Source organism: Microtus ochrogaster, linkage group LG1 (assembly GCF_000317375.1).
Source record: "Microtus ochrogaster isolate Prairie Vole_2 linkage group LG1, MicOch1.0, whole genome shotgun sequence".
NCBI classification, from domain to species: Eukaryota; Metazoa; Chordata; class Mammalia; order Rodentia; family Cricetidae; genus Microtus; species Microtus ochrogaster.
Window position 1 is genome coordinate 35,185,281 of NC_022027.1, and position 17,537 is coordinate 35,202,817.

General features: G+C 36.8%; 1 protein-coding gene across 2 annotated transcripts in view; it reads left to right on the top strand.

The window, feature by feature from the left end:
- Positions 1–1,359: 1,359 nt before the first annotated feature.
- Cenpc (centromere protein C) overlaps positions 1,360–17,537 on the top strand; it is a 40,658-nt gene continuing 24,480 nt past the window's right edge. The window contains exons 1-8 of one of the 2 annotated variants that reach the window (XM_005359423.3): positions 1,360–1,687; positions 4,033–4,076; positions 7,149–7,219; positions 8,813–8,883; positions 11,708–11,807; positions 13,890–14,172; positions 15,081–15,281; positions 16,768–17,363. In XM_005359423.3, coding sequence (XP_005359480.1) covers positions 1,670–1,687; positions 4,033–4,076; positions 7,149–7,219; positions 8,813–8,883; positions 11,708–11,807; positions 13,890–14,172; positions 15,081–15,281; positions 16,768–17,363 — 1,384 coding nt within the window. In that variant the 5' untranslated portion in view covers positions 1,360–1,669. Of the gene's footprint in view, positions 1,688–4,032; positions 4,077–7,148; positions 7,220–8,812; positions 8,884–11,707; positions 11,808–12,802; positions 13,182–13,889; positions 14,173–15,080; positions 15,282–16,767; positions 17,364–17,537 lie in introns of those variants that run through there. The other variant, XM_026784978.1, reaches the window with a different exon arrangement.

Consider the following 17,537-nt stretch of genomic DNA (forward strand, 5'->3'; position numbering starts at 1 on the left):
TCAGCAAACAGTGTCTGCACGTTGAACAATTCAGCATCATATACTTACTTCTATTTGTCCACAGCTTTTGTTCAAAATACCCACAAAGTACCCCGTTGCATTTGAGGACAACAGTGCCAAAATTGTTTCCAACATAGGAGAAAGACTATTTCAGCTGCTAGGATTAGCTGACTCCTCTTTGAGGTTTATCTAGTCGTTGCTGTTGTACTAGGTACAAGTTGCCTGGATTCTGTCCCTTTCCACTGGAGAATAGGATTAATAAATACATTTCGGCCTGTTAGGTTTGCAGCACCTCTGCTGCCCTCTCGCGGATCTGGCCGGCAAGCTCGGCAGATGTCGGCCCAGAGCGCTATTAGCTCGTAAAGAACCCCATCGTTTTAAAACGATCTCCAATTAAAAGGAAATTACTTTATAGGTACGAGTGTTTTGTTTGCATGTAGGCATCACGTGCATGCCTGGTGCTGGCTGAGGTCGGAAGAGGGGGTCGGATGCCCTGGAACTAGAGCTACAGATGGTTGTGAGGTGAGGTTTGGATGCTCGGAACGGAACTTTGCTCTGAAAGCGCTGCAAGCGCTCTTGACCACAGAGACATCACTTAAACCCTCACACCCATTCACTCATTATTGATTTGCTTTTAAAGGACATTTTGTCTTTCCAGGATATAGATCAGCTACAGTTGCAACTACGTGACTTTAGGCGACCAAGAAGTGGTATAGGATAGTCCTCAGAACATCGGTTTAATCTTGTTTTCCAATCTGGGCCATTACTTTAATTTTGCATAAGACTGAAGCAGCCGCTTTTCCTAATTAATAAGTCGCTCTGCTAATGTTTATACGTGTATATATTTATGCAGATTATTTTGTCTGCAATGATACTTCATAAATGATTTCCACATACTCGAAAAAAAGAAGACATTATTCTTGCTATTATTTTCAGAGATAGCGTATAGAGCTGGCTTGGCTGCAGCTGACGAATCTGTGTAGTGTAATCTGTTCAACACGTCTGCAATTTCCACCTCTAATCCTTCTTTTTTTTTCCGTTTGTTTTTTTCCGAGACAAACAGGTTTCCCTGTAGCCCTGGCTGTCTAGGAACTCGCTTTGTAAACCGGGGGCGACGGCGAGAGGCGGGGCGACGGGCGAGAGGCGGGGCGATGGGCTATGGGCGGGACGACGGGGGGAGGCGGGGCAACGGGCGGGAGGCGGGACGACGGGGGGAGGCGGGGCGACGGGCGGGAGGCGGGACGACGGGCGAGAGAGGCGGGGGGAGGGGGGGCGATGGGCTATAGGCGGGACGACGGGGGGAGGCGGGGCGACGGGCGGGAGGGAGAGACGGCCCGCTGGAAGCCAAGGCGCGGGGTGGGAGGGCGGAGCGACCTGAGGAAGGCGGGTTGATAGGTTGGACTGGCTCGGGGGAGGGATGAAGGGCGGGACTCTAACGCCAATAACGGCCAGAGTTTTAGCGGCTGCGCAGTGCGTTTTGCGCAAGCGCGACTCTTTTGAATCCTGTTTATTTAGGACCTAGTTTGAAGTGCGGAACCCGAGGCTCTTGGGCCGCGGCTTCCGTCCGCAATCTGACTCAGGGCGGACGACTTTTTTCTTGACCCACCTGGAACCCTGGCCTGCTGGGGTTTCGCTCCCAGGCCTCAGTTGGGCTTTGTGGGCCGGAAACATGGCCTCCTTCCATCTGGTAAGTGCTGGTCTGGACCCTGGCTGTGAGCAGAAGCGGCGGCCCTGCCGTCGAGCAGTCCGGACGCCGGGCGGGTGGCTCGGGGTGGGTGCTCTGGGGGTGTTCGGGGGTGGGTGCTGTGAGCGGCTGGTCAGGGGAGGGTGATGTGAGTGGCTGGTCGGGGGTGGGTGCTGTGAGCGGCTGGTCGGGGTGAGTGCAATGGGGGTGATCAGGGGTGTGTCGGATGGGTACTGTGAGCGGCTGGTCAGGAGTGGGTTAAAAGCAGCACAGGTAATAAACCAGATGTGGTTGTGGACCAGCAGCTGGAGTAACTGGACTATTAGTCTCAAGGTTTCCCACCGTAGTCTCGTCTGTGCCTGCTTTTATTTCTGAAGAGACTGTTCCCGTTCCACATTTTAGCCTCTATTTCCTAGTCTTCCAAATACTCCTTACTACTGTACAAGTCCGTCTTGATGGTCTGGAAATACTTGAGTATTAATTTCTCCCTAAAGCAAAAAACAACCAAATAAAACCCTCTAAAGTTATACTTTTTGTCAAAATGCTATTACGTGTAGTTTCTAATATTAATGGGACATCTGTTATTGTTAAACCTTTTATTTAAGACAATCATTTTTTAAAAAGGTGCCAACTTTGAATGTCTGATTTGGACCAGAACTTGTCACTTTATGTTTCTTGACACATTGATATTCATTAGTCTTTTAAATTTTATGTGATTACTATGCCCTAACCTAGCAGTTCTCTGTCTTTTTAAGAAAATCTTCATCGATGATCTCCTATTATATAGCTGTATATGTATGCTTGAACACGTATGAGAAGACACTATAGTGTGCATTCTGTAAAATCATATATAATTTACACTGTACGTGATCAGAGGAAAAAGTCATTAAAGCCACAAAACAACAAAACTTAACAGATGTTTGCTGTACATTATCAAATACCTATATAAACCTACTACTGTTTTGAGTTTACACTGATAACAATGTGTTGTCTATTTAGAAGATAAGGGCAGAGAAGAGAAGGTATTCACACGTAAGTGTTTTCAAGGGCATTTCTTACGTTAGGCATACTTGTTTATAACCAAAGAAACTTGTTTTTCTGCAGTGTGGGTTTGGGTTTGGATAGGGAGGATGAGGGAGTGCTAAGAAGGTGCCTAAGTACCTACTGGATAAAGACCAAGGATTCTGCTAAGCATCCTACAACAGAATGCCATTCACTCCAAATAGATGTTGGCGAATCCAGTTGTGTTGTACAATTTTTCTTTCCTGTGGACTGTAGTCTCTGTGGAAGAAAACCAAGTTGAGATCAACTGAAGGATAGGTTGAAGTTGGCAGGTTGTAGTTTCAAATGAATATTTTCTAGATTTTAACTGAGAACTGTCTCTGCTCCTGGTTCTCTCACTATGTTTTCTCTATTATCTATCCTTAGCTGGTCTCACATCTTCCATAAATCCTTGTATATATATGTAGGCTACTTCTTTCTTTCTCTGCTCTGGGCTCTTTCAAGATGCCTCTGGCTGTTGTAACTCATATCTACAATAAAAACCTTCCCCTTAACCATACCATGTCATGCTGTCAGTTTTATGATGTGTTTTTTTAAATCTCCTATCCACCTTTATTGAGACGGAGTCTCACTGTTTGGCACAGCCCAGGTTGATATCAAAGTTGAAATCCTCTGGCTTAGGCACATCAAGTTCTGGGACTGCAGATGAGCACCCCTGTGCAGGGGAATTGCTCTACTACTGTTTGCATGTCTTATTCTTTCTGTCTTATCTCAAGTTCTTGTTCCACATCTCTGTGACTTTCTTTTGGGCAGATAAAACTCCTTCACTGAGTGCACAATATTTATATATATTACATTAATATATCCAATGAAGGATATTATATTTAGTATATATTAATATATAATATTTTACTTTTGTTATATTTCATTATTTATCATGCTTTCTCTGTTTTCCGTCTTTCAAAAAATTGTTGGGTGTTTTTGCAAATGGCTTTCTAATCCATTTTTATTGTTGTTTTATGTCTTGTTATTTCATTTAGTATGTGTGCGCACTCATGTGACATGTGTATCAGGGGCCAACTTCGTGGAGTCAGTTCTTTTTTCCTAACTTAACTAGGGATCAAACTCATGTCATTAAGGTTGTATTATGGGAAAGCAGCTCCTAATTAGCCATCTTGTCCTCCCTAAAATCTTTATAGTATTAATGGGACAATTAACAGATACTTGATAACAGAGTAAATGAAAAAAATATGTTTTTTCTTCATCTTATATTGTACTGAAATTATTTTGAAGATGAATTATATTTGATTATAGTTTAAAAAATTGATAGTTAACTTTTCTTTCAGGATCATCTAAAGAATTACCACAGAAGATTTTGCCGGCCTTCCAGGTGACATGCTTATACTTGAACTTTTAAGACAACTTATTTTCATCTTTGGAACCTGTTTTTTTATATTGAAGATAGAAAAATCTGTTACCTTTGACTGATTGATTTCTATGTGCACTGATTGTTTGGTCTTTTAATTATTTTATATGAGAGAACTATTAATACAAGTCATGCAATAACTTAGTAGAAGTAAGAAAAATGCTTATATAGAATTGTGGACAAGAAGAATTGAACATTGAATTATTAGCACTGAATGGTGCTATTATGGTAAGATGATAATGGTGATATTAGTGAAATATGCTTATTTTGATAAATAGTGAAGTATACGTATTTCAGTAAGTTTTTGGGTCATAAAGAGCTTGTATTTTGTTTGAAAGTTTTTTTTTTTCTCTACTTACCAGTAAGATTACTTAATGGGCAAATGGGCAAAACTATTATTTATAATTGGATAATAAAGTAAGAGATTATATCATAAAAGGCTTATATATAATTTAGCTATTAATTTGAAGTGCAGTCAGCCATATAAGAAATTATATGGAATTTGTGTTTTTGATATTAATGAAAGGTTAAAGGTTTAGTGTAATTTTATTTATAATGTATTGTGTTCTGCTTGCATGTATGCCTGCAGGCTGGAAGAGGACACCAGATCTTATTACAGATAGTTGTGAGCCACTGTGTGGTTGCTGGAAATTGAACTCCAAACCTTTGAAAGAGCAGCCAGTGCTCTTAACTGCTGTACCATCTCTCCAGCCCCAGATTAGTGTAATTTTTAAGCAAAAGTTTATTAACCCTCTTTAGAGCTGCATACCTAAATTATGCTCATCAAAATCCAGATGTCCTTCATTAGGTAAATATTTAAACTCTATGATATATTCATATCATGGAATATTATTCAGCAATAATTGGAATGAACAGTTCATTATTCCAATAACTTAGATTACTCCCTAGAGAATTATACTGAGTAAAAAAAAGTTGTTGAAAAATATTACAATACTATACAGTCCCATTTCTATGGATGATTATTTTTTAAATGACAGAAATTTAGAAATGAAGTGTTGACAGAGATTTCTGTCCTGCCTGGTCCTGCAGCTGTTCAGTCCCAAAGAAACACACAAAGGTCCACATTCATTATAAACTGGTTGGCCTATTAGCTTAGGCTTCTTATTGACTCTTATAACTTACATTAGCTCATAATTTGTGTCTGTGTTAGCCATGTGGCTTGGTAGCTTTTATCAGTGAGGCATTCTCATCTTGCTTCCTCTGTGTCTGGATAACAACTGCAGACTGCATCTTTCCTCTTCCCATGTTGTATGGAGCGAGGTCCCTTTGTTTTGGCCTGGCTAGTTTAACCCAGAATAATCACACAGAAACTGTGTTCATTTAAACACTGCCTGGCCCATTATCTCTATCCTCTTATTAGCTAATCCTCACATCTTGATCTAACCCATTTCTATTAATCTGTGTTCACCATGAGGTTGTGGCTTACCGGGAAAGATTCAGCATGTCTGACCTGGCAGCTCCATGTCGGCTTTCTGACTCTTCTTCCTATTCTGTCTACTCCTCCTTCCTAAGTGCTGCCCTATCAAAAGGCCAAGGCAGTTTCTTTATCAACACAAATATAGCAGGACCTCCTATACCATTCCCAGAATTCTCTTCTTTTTGCCCTGCCTCTACTTCCTGCCTGGTCACTGGCTAATCACTGTTTTATTAAAACAATGCAATATAAGTGACAGGGTACAAGACCATTGTCTCACAGCAATAGATGGATAATTGTTGTACAGGGGTTAGGAATGATAGAATGAGGTAAGGAAAGACGGAAGTCAGAGGGAAGTATATATATTTCTGAAAGAGAATACAGTGATTCTTATGGTGACTAAACCATTCAGTATCCTGTCTGTGGTTGTGATAGTGAACCTATAGAGGTAATGCATTGGGTAGAATTGTGTGCGTGCACACACAGACAGACAGACACAGAAACTGAAATGATTTGTGCAAGATAGTTACTGATAACCACACTGATTAAACCAGTTAAAAGTTTTAAGTTCTTTTAATGGACAAAGAGCAGGCTCATGCCTCTGAAAAGTCTTTTGATGATCAAGCTCAGGGGTACAGTGTTTTATAGACAAAACCACAATTACATCAGTGCTGGCTCAGGGTTCCCTGGGGGTGGGTATGGTGTGGTAATTAGTGAGGGATTTGAAGCTTAACAATATTATTCCAGATACTACATAACAGTTATTTTGATTTATGTTTTCTCTTGATTATTTTAGTTTTATTTTTTAAACTTCCATAAAGGTCATTTATTTCAGTAAATATATCTGGACCAGAGTCAAGGTTATGACAGTCCCAAAAGTGATGCCAAGGTAGATGTGGATATTGGAGGTTGGGAAGGCTGAGAGGTGTCTAGGCAGACACAAAATAAAGTTGAGACAAAATCGTATTACATTAGTCATGTCAAAACATAAACACATGAGTGGGACATAGAACCAGAAAAAGTAAATATGTTCTAGCTATATGGTAATATCAAGTGAACACAATATTTAATTTAAGCTATTTCTATTCATTTATAAATTTCTGGTTAATTAAAAATTAATGCTGTTCAATCCTAAGTGCACTGGAAAAGTTGCAGAGAAGATAATGTTACTTGAAGATGTTGAAACTGGCTTTTATAAAGTCTTCACTAAAGAAGCATTAAGTGCTGTAATAAAGTTCAATGGTAGTATAATGCTAGAAATCCTGGGCTTAGTTCCCAAAACAAAAGCAAAGTATTTCAGAATCAATTTATTTTCTTCAAAAACTGGAATTATTATTGAAATATAGCAGTGTCCAAACCATTTTCAGATACAGATATTCAACTTTGAGTAGATATATGTGGATAATAAAATAACTTCTCTTAATATTGCATACAAATAAGGTGTTTGATGGACTCAAACTACTAGGTGTTTTTCTTGTGTTAAAATAGTAGAGATTTTTTCCTATTTAAAGTTAACATTTTATATGGACTTTCAAGCAGACAATAACATAAGTAACAAACATCTTGCAGAAATGATATATTTACCTTTTCTTTTTTATTAGAGCGCCCAACATTCATGCAAAGCAAGGCCAGAATGTGCTGGAAGTCTTACAAGACTGTTTTGATGAACAAAGTAAGGCTTCATTTCTAAATGGACTTTCAGAGTTGGTGTAGATGAAAATAGATATTTATCACTAATGTCTAATGTAGCAGATATGTAGCATTTAAGTATATAGAGCAATTTCTTTATAATTTTGAGTATACATAACCAATCCTTTTACATTTTGGTATATTGAGGGGAATATAGAATATTACTGATATAGCTACAGTAATGTGTCATCTTTAATTAACACTAGATTCCTAAAATTTGAAATTCCATAGATCAGTTACAATGCACAAAAGAAAATATTTCCTTTGTGAAAATCTAAAATCATAAATGCTTGGAAATCCAGGACTTTGGATATAAATATCATGCATGGAAATTACTATGAAACTTTGTTTTATGTACAAAATTACCTCCAGTCTTTGTGTATAATGTGCATATGAAATATAAGTAAAATTTTGTGTTTATACTCAAGAAAAGTCTTTGGAATATGTAAATATTCCAAAGTCTGCTTAAAACACAAAATTAGATACTTAGAGATCCAAGCATTTCTATATGGGAAAAAGTGTAAGGGATAATTAAGAATTTAAGGTACTTTTGGTAATTTACATTTGTTTATTTCAAAGCGATGAATTAGGTAGGACAAAATATGTTCTGAAGCTGAGCATGAGTAGCTGAGTGGAGAGGTTTAATGTCATCTCCCAAAAGATGGCCTGGAACATTGATTTCCAGTGTAGTAGTGTTCAGAGATGTGACTTTTGAGGTGTGATTAGATTGTAATGTTTCTGTTCTCATGAATGAGTTTAAGCTATCCTTAAAAGGCCTTGGGAACTTTTGTCAACTCTGTGTCTTGCTTGCTTGGAATAAAATAAAGACTCTTGCTAGATACCAAATTTCTGTGCTTTTTCAGTCATTCAGTTTCCTGTATTTATTTTGCAGATCTGGGTATGAAGCCCAGGGTGTTGTGGCTGTTAGGCAAGCACTCTATTACTGAGCTACACCCCTAATTCAGCCTCAGGTATTCTGACAGCACAAGAAGTGGGACAGAGGAGAACACATCTACAGACTGAAAGCGCAGAATTTTCTTTTCTTTAGGAATTTTGTTTGCTTTTCAGTTTCTGATATTTGTAGGAACTATTTGACTATTACATTGATATTTCTGTTTCTTTAGGCTAATTGTATTTTGGAGAGTCAATTGATAGTTCATCACAGGTCATATATATAGAGCAGTGGTTCTCAACCTTCCTAATGTTGTGACCCTTTAATATGGTTCCTCATGTTGTGGTCACCCCCAACCATAGCATTATTTTGTTGCTACTTAATAACTGTAATTTTACTGCTGTTATGAGTCATAAATGTCTGTGTTTTCCAATGGTCTATGAAAAGGTCATTTGACCTCCAAGAGGTCATGACTTACAAGTTGAGAGCCACTGATATAGAGCCATTTTAATTGTTCAGTTAGAATCTTTCTTCCATATAGGGTCTCAGTATGTAGATGAGGCTACCTTTGAATTCACAGAGATCTGCCTGCCTCTTTCACCTGAGTGCTGAGATTTTAAAAGTTTTATTCCACTTTTTATTTTTTAAATACTTTTTAAGTCTTGTCAATGGTTTTAATTGCAGGTTCTACAGAGTCATTGCTTTCTTTCACACCTAAAGCGAAAGATACTCGCAGTCAATCGGCAGGCAAAGAGGTAGGTCTAACAGGAGAACTGATGGAGGTTTGGTCCTGTAATGAATGTTGAACAGTGTTCTTATTTACATTTTAGTTATCTGATTCTTTAAAGAGGATCCTATGCTTCTCTTGAATTTTATAAAATTTGAGCTATTATAATTTTTTTGACATTTCTAGTATTTGAAATTGGGACAAAATCCATAAAATTATAGTAAGTCTTTTAATTTCTTTTATACTAATACTTAAGAGTTTGAGGGAAATGGGTAGCTTTAAGGTTCCTGATCAGATTAACAAGTGTGGTTGTTTTTGGAAGACTGATAGGACTGGTCACTGTCCACAAAAAACTGCTTCTGGTTGGTTGTGTGCCTTAAAAGGTTAGGTTGATTTATCGTCCAAAAGTAGAACAGTTTTAGGTAGAATTTTTCTAAGTATGTGTTTGAACCCAGGGGTACATGCCAAACACAGGGCTGGATCACTGAGCCACACTCCTAGAGGTAAAGGTTTTGAAGCTAGTGGCCCAAGAGATATTATTTGGAAGCATAATGTTAATTAGAAAGATCATAGAAGTAAATTAAAGTTCATTAAAAACTGATAAGCAGTGTTCTACCACAAGCTGACCTGGATCTTAGCTATACTACCTAGGTTGACCTTGAGTTCATGATCCTGATTGCTGTACCTGTATAGATTGCCTTTAGTTTTAAGGAATGTAGACAGCCATATTTTTTAGAATTTGGGAGACTTTTTTTTTTTTTTTTTTTGGTTTTTCGAGACAGGGTTTCTCTGTGGCTTTGGAGCCTGCCCTGGAACTAGCTCTGTAGACCAGGCTGGTCTCGAACTCACAGAGATCCACCTGCCTCTGCCTCCCGAGTGCTGGGATTAAAGGCGTGCGCCACCATCGCCCAGCTGAGACTTTTTATAATATGAGAAATTATATTGATTTTTGAAAATTAAAATCAACTTTTAAATTTCCTGGGAACTCGATTGTTAAAGTCTGAAGCAATAAATTTGTACTTTGACAGTTTTGACTTTTTGTTTTGACTTAAATTTAGCTTAATGTTTGAGATGCTTGCATCCATAGTCACGAATATTGGTCTCCTCTCCTGCCTTAAAATGTTTTTATTGGTCTTAACTTTTGAGGTTCCTTTTCTAGGTGGAATCAAGTATGTTATAGCAGTTCAGCAACACCCTACTGTGATAGCTAGTTAAGCATAAAATGTAAACAGATTATAGTTTTATAGCTTTCAGAGATAATGAAGACAGGTCTCACAGTATATAACCTGCTGCTAATTTTCCTCACGTTTGAGGGGAAAAAAATGTTCTTTATTGTTTGCTGACTTAGGGAGGTTTTTCCTCTCTTGCTGATAGGTACAGGCATTAATCTAGCTTCTCTTTGTCTGAGAGGAGTATTTCTCCCAGGTTCAGATGGTTCTTTTTCTGGCCTTGGTATGTATGCATATATTATGTATTTATAATTATTAACTAAGTTGAGAGCCTGTCTCACTTGAGCTTATACTCATGAGACTCTTGCCTCAGTTTACTGAGTGCTGGGATCACAGATGTGTACCATTGTGTTTAGCTTTAAAAAGATTTCTGAGACAAGGTCTCATGTAGCTTAGTCTGACTTTGAACTTGCTGTGTATCCAAGGATGGCTTTGAACTCCTGACCGTTCTCTGTCTCCTAGGTGTTGTGATTATAGCTGTACACTAGCTTGCCTGATTTAAATGCACATTTTGATAAATTTTTATAACTATGATCTTGATCAAGATATATACACATGTACAGCCTCCTATATTATCCTACGAACCATGAATGTCAAGTCTGAAGAGTAATATGCATACACATTCATTAATTAATCTATGCTCTTCTGAATTTATTATTTTCTGCATTGACTCTTAATTTAATACTTTTGAACTTTGACCTCATTTGTTTTTTTTAAAGATTTATTTATTTATTTTGAATGCATAACATTCTGTCTGCATGTATGCCTGCATACCAGAGGAGAGCACCAGATTTTATCATAGATGGTTGTGAGCCACCATGTGATTGCTGGGAATTGAACTCATGAGCTCTGGAAGAGCAGCCAGTGCTCCTAACCTCTGAGCCATCTCTCTCCTCAGTTGTTTTTTTTCTACTGTGTCAATAGAGTATTACACTCTAGGCTTAGAGTATGTGTGATTCAAAGCCAAGGATTTTTATTTATTTGCCTGTCATTCACAACATTTAGTGTACCATTAGTGAGAGACAATCATGTTTATGTTATTTCTCCCTGGGAATGCCTTTTGACACTAGTCCATTATTGGGTTCTGGTTCCATGGACATTCCCAATTATCAAGTATAATCCCAGAAGGAAACAAAACAAGTGTTTACCATAATCATGTTTTGTTAAATAATTAAGACCAGTTACAATATCAGGTTCAACCTTACCGCTTGTTAAAGAAGAAGCATTGTAAAATCCAGTCTGTAGATGCTTGGCAATGTCTAACCCTTTCAGAGAGCCCTCTCAGTGATTAGGTATGCTGTGTTAACACTTTGTTACAGAGTGAATTCCTAAATATTGTATTGTTACATACTTCCTTTTATATTTTTTAACTTTACCTTAATGACATCATTATGCATTTTCATGAACTTGCTTTTTTTGTTACTGTAATTGTTTGTTGCTTGTGTTAACTCTGGTGTTTTAACTCTTAGAGATATTATTTCATGGCCCATAGATTGTTTATTTCCTCTCTGTTCAGTAGTTCTTTAGTATACATTGCCAGTTGCTTTGTTGTCTAACCACCCCCATCTAATCAGAATTGACAACATACTAAAAGTATATCAAATGTATTTCTTTTGTGCTCAGTGCCAGGCATCACATTCACAGTCAGTTCCAGTTTCTTCAGGGAGGAAAGATGCTTCTCCACAAGTTACTGCAGAACCAAGTGAAGCCACTCTTGGATCAGGTTGGTAGTAGACTCATGGCAATTAAAAAGCTGATGACAAAGGTGGTGCACACATTGTGCCAGGTGACAAGATCAAGGTCAGACTAGGTGTAATTGCTAGTGGTCAGGCTTTATTTTTCTTCCCTTTCCTCTCTTCCTTATTCTGGGATATGTGCTGGTTTTTTGTTTGTTTTGTTTTTTACATTTATTCTTGTAACAAATTAGAAAAGTAGTATTCTGTTTGTTCTGTTTGAGCTAATAGACTCAAAGATTTACAAGAAAAATGTAATTGCTTCCATCATTTTTTTTGGGGGGGTGGTGTGGTAACACTCGAACTCTTCCATACCTTCATTGGTGCTCATAAATTTAAAAAATATAAACGTATGTGACATGGTTACATGGTTGCCCTTTTTGTCATATATGTTTCTAACTGATCCCTAGACTTTGGGCTTAAAAATATAAAGATATATATTTAATTTTTTTTATTATTGTTTGCACATTCATGTGTGTACTCTAATTTGCATGTCATGGCATGCATGTTGGGGGCAGAGAATTACTGTGTGGAGGTGGGTCTCCTTCCATATTCACATAGGTTCCCATGATTGAACTCAGGTTGTCAGGCTTGCTTGGTAAGCAGCTCTACTCCCTGAACCATCTTGCCAGTCCTGAAATTATTATTATTATTATTACTACTACTATTGTTGTTGTTGTTGAGACAGGATCATACTATGTAGCTCTACAACTCACTATGGCTATCAGGCTGGTTTCTAAGAAGGAATTCAGTTTGCCTTTTCTTCCAAAGGTTTGTGCCACAATAACAGCTGAAATTATATTTTTAACCATGGAACTTAATGCTTTATTTTAATTGTAGAATGTGTGACTCTTACCTGTAAGTTGCTTAGTTTCCTATTTTGATTAAACAACTCTTTTTTTCCTATAGTTGAACATATTCATAATAACATATTAATTTTGTTCTCTTTGTTAAAATTCTAGCTAGAATGGGCTTTCTGTAATAATTTTTTGATAGTCATTTATATTTCTGTCTTCCTTAACAAACATACATATATATAAAGTTTGAAGGGCATGTGAAAGGGTAACTAAAGTATGGTGGAAAATGTGTGCAGGCTAATTATCTGATAAGGGCTTTTCTTCCATAACACTTCCCTTGTCCCCTAGTACAACCTAGTACTTTGCTGCACTGCCTCTGCAGGCAGAACAGAGCCACCATGGCAGGGGTTGGAGTCTCCCTCTAGTCTGTGTTCCTTCACCTTATTGAGAGAATGTGGGCTCTGGGTTGCAGACATCTCAGGAGCCTAGTCCAGGGACAAATGGGAAGCGAATAGGAGACCCAAGAGGCTACACAGTGAATTGTTCCTTAAGTCTTCAGTTTTCTAGGTAGGTACCCTAGTTTGGCTCAGTTTTCAGAGGCCTATTATAGTTGGTTGATTATTTCTAAAGAATTTAGTTACATTAAGAGGGAGAAATAAATGACATCTTACCATTGAACCAAAAGCCTTTTTTTGTTGTATTTAAATTTTTAAATCTTTGCATTTAAGAGCAATGAGTTAATATGAATACTAGCTAGTCATTTTTCTTTGACATTTGAAGACTGAAGGTGATTTTATATAAGCATGTATGTATATTCTCTCTATATACGTATATAGATACATGTATGTACTTGTTTTATGTATGCCTGTTATATATGTGTGTATGTTTGTCTAGCCAAATTAACTTACTTGCTCTTAGTCTGTGCATAACAGAATTTCATAATTTCTCTAACTTCTTTGTATTTAAACTTTGTGCTATTCAAACTTTGTATCTAAAGACTTTAGGCATAAATTTTGGAGTTTCTGTGTTTGAAGATTTCTGTGTTTCCATAACCTCAGATGGTGTGAATCAAGTACATGTTTCATTTCATTAATCTGGTAAATCAGAATGTCCTAAGACATAGGTATTTTAATTATAAGCCTCTGATTCTAAGCTTAATAAACTGTGTGTCTTCTGAAAGCTTTTTATTTTAATTGTGGTTGATTTTTAAAAATACGTTTAATTTAAATACTGTTTTCAGCTACTGAGAGCTGTCATCATATACTTTTTTTTTAGTTCAGGCTAATGAAGTTCATCAGAAAATTCTGACTTCTGATGTTTCTGAAAGTCCAGCGAACTCAAACAACATGTCAAGTAAAAAAACAAATGAATCCCGCAGTGCCACCAAGGATCACCTTTACTTACCTGGCGGCTCCCCTGTTGTTCCTTTGTATGAAAAAATGTCTGAATCGCAGAATGTTATTTCATCTCTCAGCCAAAGGAGAGGGGCTTACAACTCAAGAAATTCAATAGATACTAAATCTTCATACACAGACATTTCTCTTAAAACCAGGAAAAGGTAATTTCTGTTTAAGTAATAATAATTCTGCTTAATTTTATCCTAATATTGCAATGTTAATTTAGCCTTTTATGTAGGTTTGAATAAATGTGTTAAGAGATAGCATGAGAAAAGAGCAAATGCTTTTTGCTTAGCTTTAGTTTTTAATTAGTAGTAAGGAAAGCATTAAAGTATACTTCAAAGAAATTTGGAGTTTAACTTTTCTATAGTCTGTGGAAAATACTTTCTTTGTGGGGCTGTTGAGATGGCTCAGCAAATTAAGGCACCTGGTGTACAGTTCTGCTAAGCAGAGTTCAATCTCTGAAAACCAAATAAAGATAGAAGAGAAATCTAACTCCACAAAGTTGTCCTCCAAAACCCATGTGCTTGCTGTGGCCTTCGCATCCTTATGTATCATGCTAAGTTATCCTCCAGTGCCCACGTGCATGATTTGGCATGTGCATCCTTCTACATCATGCAAAGTTGTCCTCCAATGTCCATGTGCGTGTTTTGGCATGTGCATCCTTTTATATCATGCATGCACATACACAATAAGACAAAGTATTCTTTGTGATAATTAGTTTTCTTTGATTTACTTAACTTTTTTAGTTATCATACAAAATAATTTCCATTAACATTTTTATTTATCATTATACATTGCTTATATTCTCCCCACCCCATTATCTTTAACTTCTTGAAAGAAACAACTTATATTTCCTGCGTATTATGTACGATTGCAAGGGTCAGTAATAGGTCCTTTCTAATAGCAGAGTATGGATGAATTATAAACCCAGTTCCAGTTCTGAGAGCTTTTTTTTTGCCTTTAAGATACAAAAAAATAGGTTATTTAAGATACTTTGTTATTTGGAGACATTTGTAATAAGTGTAATTTACTTATGGAGATTTGTCTTACCGTTTTAACCTTCCAGGTTAAACTTTGAAGGTAAAGATAGTTTGAACAAAGCAGAAGTAGAGAACAATGTATTAGAAGTATCAGAAGGACAAGAAGGGACATCATCAGAAACATCTCAGAAAAGAGCACAAGATTTGACCTATGAAATTCAACCACAATCTAGAAAGAGTTTTTCAACATTGTATTTAGAAACTGTCAAGAGGAAAAGTGAATCCAGGTAAAGTTATTACAAAACTGTCCTTTGGGACATTTCTTCTGTCTCTTTCTGTGAACTGTATCTGGGTATTCTGTTAATTAATATAGAAATCTTTTTATTTTCTTTTTGTTGAATTATAAATTCTATTAGAATTTTGTACAACGTGTTTTGATCATTTATTAATATGCCTCATCTTTACAACTCTTCAAACTCTTTCTAGATCCTGCCTTTCTTTCCTTCCTTACCCAAGCAGCTTTGTGGCCTCCTCTCTTCTATTTAGCACTTGTCAAGTCCATTCTGTGCTGCACATGCATTCTTACATGTACCACCTTCCCACTGGAGCATAGTTTGCTTACTAGGGCCAGGAAACCAAGTGTCTCTCTGCCAGCATCTATGAGTTGACAGTAGCTCCTTGGTTAGGGCCTTTGTGCCTACCTTGACTGGCTTGAGTTTGCACAGGTCTTATGTATGCTGTCACCTGTCTGGAAGGTACTGTTTCATTGTAGCCATCTGCTGCCTTTGGCTCTTACATTCTTTTCACTTCCACAGAGAAGGGAATGTCATACAGATACCCACTTAGGACAATCTATGGTCTCTGTCTCTCTCTTCTACTACAAACAACAAATAAAAAACAAAACAAAGCAAAAACACCAACCAGAACAATCAATAAATGTGTGAATTGCCTAAGATGTACAAATGTGTCCTTTTATGAATATTTTAGCAAGTTTGTAATCCTTTTATAACTGAGTATATACAAAGATGATATTGCTTCCTTACTAAATAAATTTAGGGTTAGCTGTGTGGGGAAAGAAGGCTGTAGCAGGATAACATTATTTGACCTCATAACAACAAATTGTGTGGCATTGTCTGCTTTTAATAAGAATCATGTTTCTTTTATATAGCACTAGATTTCTTGTGCCTGTGGTACCCTAGACAACTTAGTTCTGAACTGTTATTATGATATTGATATATGTGTGAAAATAAGCATGAGATATTGGAACTTAAGATGAAATTTTATATCTTATAGTTCATTTATATGAATAATTATTACTTTCACTTAACATCTGTGTATTTGGTGCTATTATGAGTGGAGTTCTATCAGATATAAAAAAGATAAACCATTCAAGATCAGTTCTCTTAAAATATTAGATATGATGGTTTATTATATTGAATATTGCTAATGTTTTAGATATGAAGAATTGAAGATATCTGTACAAATAGTTTCATCAAACATATAGATATGGCATGCACTTTCTATTGTAAGTAAATATGTTTGGGTTGTAATTATACAGTTGTGAATTTCAAGGTTTTAGTGTGTTTATTGATTTAGGGGCATCAAAGTAAATGACCAACTTTAAATTTCTATGATCTTAATATTATAAAATGGAGATTAAAATTAAGAGAAAATCAAGGAGAAGTGATTGCATTTCCTGTACAGAATATTTTATTCACTAAACAAAGATGAAACTTCAGCTACTTTAACTGTTAAAATCATGTTTTGTTTCAGTTCCAGTGTTAGGCACACAGCAGCAATTTCACCTCACTCATCTCCAAAGGCCAGGACATTGCTAGAAGATGAATTTATTATTGAAGAATCGGGGAGAAGTTTTGAAAGTCAACCTTGGGTGAAAATTCCAAGAAAAGACAGACATCAGAGCCACCACTTGCCATCTCCTGAAAACATGGTAGCTGCTAAAGATAAGAAACCGGAAGAAAAACCTCATAGTGTGTCAGCTACGTCTTTGATGCATGACACACAGTTTCATAAGGCTTCCCCAATAGAGAAATCTCAGCCCTCTGTTGAAAAAATCCTGGGGACTAGTTATATAGATGAATTGGAAAGTGATTATAGTTCTACAGAAAATAAAATACATTCTGAGAATGCCAAAAAAACATCTGAAAGCAAAAGGACTCTAAGACAGAAGAAGCAAAGAGTATCAAAGCCTAAAGTAGTTGAAGAGCAACTTGATATGGGACAGGGCAAAAAGAAAAAGAGGAATATGTCAAATACTGACAAATTACAACTAAATTCAAAAAGAAATATGGAAGATTGTGAAGAGGCAAGAAATAAGCCTATTCCTAAGAAGCAGATATCCCCTGTTGGTAAGTGTTAATAGAAATTCAAAGTATGAGTATTTTTTCATTATTTTATAGTTGCTTAGCTTTGGGAGATAGGCAAAGTAAAGCTGCCTACAAAGATTCAGAAGCCTTTTGGGGGTTCTTTTTGACAATCTCTCTAGGTTTAGTTCAGTGCAGAGTCACTCTCTTTTTATTTTT